Below are 6,125 nucleotides of genomic sequence, written 5' to 3' on the forward strand. Positions count from 1 at the left end.
GTCTAATGTTCGTTATATTCTGTAGGTTCGACAGTCCAATACAAAATGATATTAGTACGGAAGTGACTTAATTAACTGTAGGCCTGCTAACGTTTCTTCATTGGACTATCAAACATTCGGAATGGTGAACCTATTTCATTTTTTGATTAATGTCCCTTCGGACTAGGCCTATAAACCCTTAGGACTACCGACCAACGGATTAATCGAACCTTCTGAATAACAAATCTTCGGAATAACGAACTCATGCCTTATTTTGATAAAAACACATAGACTTAAGTAGTTAGCTCCTAAACAGACGCTTGCAGTCCATACGGAACCGCTTGTTCATGAGAGTATATACAAAGTAATTAATAATGTGATTGATGCCTGGTAGTCGTTTGCCGATGTAAACCAGAGTATCGGCCGTGATGGAGTACTCGATGATCTCCAGAGTGCTGTCCCGAAGATGGAAAAAGACAATAGGTGGTAGCCAAGAAGCAAGGAGTATTGTCGTCACTGCCATCAACATCTTCGTTGTTCTGTTCTCGCCGCGGTCAGATAGCTTTGGTCTGGGACAACTTGGTCCGGAGGCAATCGGTTTAGGATGAATGTGTGACCTCTGATCAACGGTACCTGAAACGGACAGAGTACCAGAGAGGTCTTTTTGAGAAGCACTGTTTATCGGCAAGTGATTTGATGGGTTTCTTATTTGCAGGTCTACATCGCTTGTAATGGTCTTATCCAATGGTTCGCTAGGAGATGATTGAAGACCACTGCAACCTGATTGTGGCTGTGACAAATTAGCTGGGTACAATGTACTCGGGATGCCCCCTGTAAGCTGAGCATGTACTTTGGCCTGTTTTCTAATCGTCATGTATATTTTGCCATACATTACAACACTCGTAACCAAAGCAAAGACGAAACCTGATGTCTTCAGCCATGCCTCGAGAGTGTCTAAGAAGTCATAGACGTCCACGACGAGACAGGTGATTTCCCCGCTGCTGGACGTAACTGCATCCACATAGATGAGCTTTGTGCATGTCAGAGAGCTTCCGAGAACCCAACAGGTGACCGCCAGGACCAGCGCGCGTTTATTCGACGTCCGCTTTCCAAACGGCCGGCAGACGTAGAAGAAGCGGTCAATGGCGATCGCTGCGGTCAGGAACAGAGAGGCGAAGGCTAGCGAGTTGATGCCGAAGAGGGCTATACGACAAACCACCTTGACTGTGAATTGATCGGAGACTGAATTGATGATGTTTATCGGTGCGAGCAGGGATGCTGCAAGGTCGATAATACCTTGGGCAATTATCAGGATGTCGGTGCTGATCTTCCGCTTCTTCTTGTAATATACAACGATGATGAGGACGTTGCCAGGAATGCCAAAGATGATCTGGAGACTATAAAAAATTACAGCGTAGATGCTGATTGGTGATAAGAGATTCATAGTTCAAGAGGGGTTTGTTGACAGACGACAATCTTCAAAAACTCATCGATGGTAGTCATTCATTTGCCTTTCATCTGGGTGTATAGAGAAATCGTTAAAAAACATCCCGTAATTGTAATGTTTTTAGATGAGCGGATATAACACAAATACAAAATGTAAACAAAATAAATTTCAGTCACATGATGGAGAAATGCTCCTAATTTCCATTGGCATGTGCAGTAGTATTTCGTTCCCGTCATCCGCTGCTTCGAACAATGCGTTCGCACAAGTTTAAAAAAATCTGTAAAAATTCATACTCATATACACACTGGTGAAATTATTGCATATTCTACTTCTCATTTCCTTAGGTTGTGGGTCTCGATGCAGTAAAAAGAGAAATTATTCAATAATCCACGCTCAATCAATCAATTGACGTCCCTTCATTTCTATATCTTTAGCCTGATTGAGATGAGAAACGACAAGACAAGACGTTGCTGGATGTATTTTCATTCTACATCCTATATGATCCACTTCGCATAACTTTATATTATTCAATATGGCATCTTTTATCATGATCCATATCTGAACATATCCTGCAAATCATTTTGTTTCCATTATCAAGCGAGTTATATGCAGTGGTGAAGATTCACTTTGAAACAAAATCTTCGAGTTGTGAATTTATTGATTGGAAGTAAACCAAGGACATTTGTGAGTGAGGTATGTTTTCTTTAATCGATTTATCCCCGAATTCCATCGCATAAAAGTCAGATATTAAAAAATCAGAAGTTTAACAATTATATATTTTTTCAATTGCCACAATCTTCTTGAAGGAACGAATAATTGAACATCGATTCTCATCATAGTGTAGTATATTAATCACGTCCTCATTCCTTTGCTCCTTCTGGTTCTTAAAGTGTGTTCTAGATTACAGCCAACGAAAATCAACGAAATACATGGAACATCGCACAAATCATCAACGAAAGTGACACTCTAACTTCTTTACTTGTTTAAAGATAAAGCAAGTTTGTTCGATGTTTTAATTGTTACGCAGGTTGTCTTATAACCAATCGATGCAGGTTGATTGTACTGAATGGCAACCCGAAGAAAATGTTTTTCACAGTTATTTAGATCCAGGGGACCTCTTCTGCAACCTCGTTCAACTTTATCCACTGTGACTCCTGGAGATAAATAGACCAAAGTTAAAGTCAATTTATTGGAGCATCGCAAAAGCCATCAACGAAACTGACAGACGACACAATTAATTGTTTAATAATAAAGAATTTTTCCTTGATGTTTGAACTGATATAGGCGCAAGTAGACTTTACCAGTGGATGCTGGGAGAAAATGTTTTCCACAGTTATGTGGCTCCTGGAAACCCATCCTGCAACCTTGTTCAACTTTATCCACTGTGAGGCTCCGATCCTGAAGATTAATGTACAGCAATCCTGCTCCTACCTCCAGTTGGCCATGGAAACTAAGTGAACGCTGAAAGCCCAAGCGGTTTTGTCATATGCCCATCTCGAGACGATGCAACGCTGTCAATCGATTCCCATGTCATGCAGCCACACAGGCATCACCGAGTAAACAAATCGAACAGAAAATCACACTTTACAGGATAGAAAGCAGAGAGACAGACATGCATGCATGCACCGGAGCCAACTAAATATTACATCTATCGGATTAAGATCAAAATGGAGAAGCAATAAGTTAAGCCAGGGGTGCAATGATATTAAAACTGGTGGCGCCGAAACGTGACTGACAATTTGACAAACTTTAAACCATAAAAACGATTTTCTTGTCGAATAACTTGTTCAAGATGGGCATGATGATAGGATAACCCTGCGCATTTTGGATGTAATTCATAGATGGCGTCACGAGACGGACTGTGAGTATCCGTCCTCCTATCTTAAGCAGCTTTGGAAAAAGTATAAAGGATAAAGAGTAGAAAGTGAAATAAAGAAGATACATGTAACTCTATGAATACCTCTATTATTTTTTAAATGACGTCAACATTAGGCCGTCTTGCCCCCCCCCCCCCATCCCCCCATCAGAATGTCCCGGCATCACCCTTGATCTGATCTGATGAGAACCTGAATGGCCTCCTTGTCGCCCAGAAAACATAATTTAATCTTCCCTGTCTGTTCTGATAATAATCATTATGATTTATCTTATTAAGGGGGAAGGAACGATCTCAATATGTACGTCAGTATTCTTCTCAACAATTATGTTTTCTTGTGAATTCTGTGTAATCCATTTTTGTTTTGTTGTCCTGTTTTGCCCTGTCCCAACAAGCTTTGCTTTTACTTTTGGCTCCCTCATATCCACATCTCCCATTTTTTTCTTGTCCATTATTTTTTAACCAATTACAAGAATACTTCCTAGCATTGGCGGCGGAAGCCAACAAATTTAGAGGGGAACCACCCAAATATTTTGACAAGCAAAAAAAAAGAAAAAAAAAAGGGTTATCAACCAAAATTTTAGGGGGGACCACGCAGGAAACAAAATTGACAAGCAAAAAAAAAAAGGTTATCAACTATAAATTTAGGGGGGATCGTCCCCCCACCTCAAATTTAGGGGGGACAGGTCCCCCCCGCTTCCGCTGCCTATGCTTCCTAGTACTTTTTTTCTATTGTAATATAATAATTACATTTCATGTTTTACAACGATATTTTTAATGCTTATATATGTTTATAATTTTTTTTAACAATTTGGCATTTTTGTTAAGTTTTTGCAGAAGAATTTCCATTTTAAATGCTTACTTATCGGGTGCCCGCTCAAAATAAAAACATCTCCTTACATATTATCTCTTTTGCTCGCTCTCAACATAAATAAAGTATATTGCCCGATACCCGTACGTCATTACTTTGACGGGCTCCCTCAAGATTTTTGGTTCATTACGCCACTAATACAGATCAGTGTCTGTCCTCGCAATGTAAGTTCATCACGTTAGGTAAATTAATTCCATTAATTTCAGCTCCCAAACAAAGAAATACATGTATCGATGAATTTGAAAAGCTGATTAAACACGTTTATTTGGTCAGCCGCTTATGATCTCCCTTTTCACACTTGAAGTTATTATGTATTGCATTTTACGTGACTCTTGATCATGTACGAGGTTATGCATACATAACATAATTATAGTGCCATCTGTTTATTATAATTGGAACCTGTTACGGAAGTGCACATGATTTTAGCAAAAAAATCTTCCCCTCTATACTGAGAAAATTGTAGAACATTAATTTTGCACATCACGAAAATCTCGTCTTGTACACTCTATCTGGTTCAAAAATTCGCGTCCAGCCCATATGCATATCTGATATAAGTCAATGCGGTGGCGTATTGATGGGGGGGGGGGGGGGGGAGGGGGGTGCAGCCGGGCCGTTCCACGACCAAGAAATAAAAAAGAAAAAGAAAATGAAAGTTAACAGGATGAAATATATTGTCAAAATATATAACAAAGTTAGTGTTCTGTATTAAATACTAAATATTCTGAAATTTCTTAATTGCTCGCTCCGCTCACTCGCGACTTCTTGGAAATTTTGCTCCCTCGCTATTTCGATTGTATTTACTTTAACATTTTACTTTTTAATATTTACATTTACTATTACCATGTATGCACCGCTTTGTTCGAATTACCGATAGACATTTCATATTGTATGTTATTGATGTTTTTGAGAACGGTATATAATTTCTTCGCCTTCTTATCATTTTCTTCTTCTTTTCTTCTTCTGTTATCTTCTCCGTTGTCCTTTTCTTCTCCTTCTCACTTTTTCCTTCTTCTTCTTCCTTTTTTCTTCTCCTCTCCTCCTCTTCACCTTTCAATGATTCCTTTGTAATATTTCATTGATCCTTCTGCCTTTTAGGTTAACATATTCTTTTCATATATATTGTTCGTTAAACACTGGTTTTAAAATGTTTACTACGTCAATTGTATATTATGTTTCACACGGCCCCAATGGAAATCAGTCTGTGAACTGTTTGAGCTTTTTAACCGTGTATAAATAAAATCAATCTTATCTTATCTTATCTTATTGCGAAACTGCCGTTCTATCGTACATTGAGAAAGTGTTTATTAATCTTGCTCACTATTAACCTATTTACCCGTGATGGTTCTCAGACAAAGTCAAATGCATGCGCTAGGATATGCTAATTTCTTAAATAAGAGTGCATTTCCTTGCCCTTGTTCAAGTAGGCCTATATTGGATGATAAGGTGAACACAAGAATCATGGGTGTCTATTGGTTTTCATGGATGGGGGATTAATATTGCAAATATTGTTCGCTGTGAGGCCGGGGACGTACCGTTTTTTTTAAAGTTTATAGACGGAGGGATGGGTCAGTGACATCATAATCCAATAATTTTTATGGAGCTAGACAAGGTGTATGGACAAAATTTAATTAAAAAAAATTAAAATCTGCGAGCGAGAGAAGCAAGCGATCAAAACTTTTGACCTTTTTAAATGAAATATCCAATTTTGTGATAGATTTGACATAATATTAAAAAGAGTTTGCCCTTTTTCAATTCCTTTAATCTCCTTTTCTCTTTTATTTTCCTTGCCATATGAAACTTTGTCCCCGATGATCTGTATGCCAGTACGGGAGGGATAATTCATTGAAGACTGAAATTTATCTGTTCGCTTAAGCTCTTTTTTATAGGACTATAGGTAGTTTGTAAGGACGAGATCAATAATGCAAACTGAAAATGTGCAAATTCAAGGACTCTTG

General features: G+C 38.5%; 1 protein-coding gene across 1 annotated transcript; it reads right to left on the reverse strand.

The window, feature by feature from the left end:
- Positions 1-232: 232 nt before the first annotated feature.
- On the reverse strand, positions 233-1,423 carry LOC129276148 (C5a anaphylatoxin chemotactic receptor 1-like). Its single transcript, XM_054912577.2, has one exon. It carries the CDS (start codon positions 1,421-1,423, stop codon positions 281-283), a length of 1,143 nt encoding a protein of 380 aa, XP_054768552.2. The 3' UTR covers positions 233-280.
- Between the last annotated feature and the right edge of the window lie 4,702 nt (positions 1,424-6,125).

Source organism: Lytechinus pictus, chromosome 14 (genome assembly GCF_037042905.1).
Source record: "Lytechinus pictus isolate F3 Inbred chromosome 14, Lp3.0, whole genome shotgun sequence".
Taxonomy (NCBI): Eukaryota; Metazoa; Echinodermata; class Echinoidea; order Temnopleuroida; family Toxopneustidae; genus Lytechinus; species Lytechinus pictus.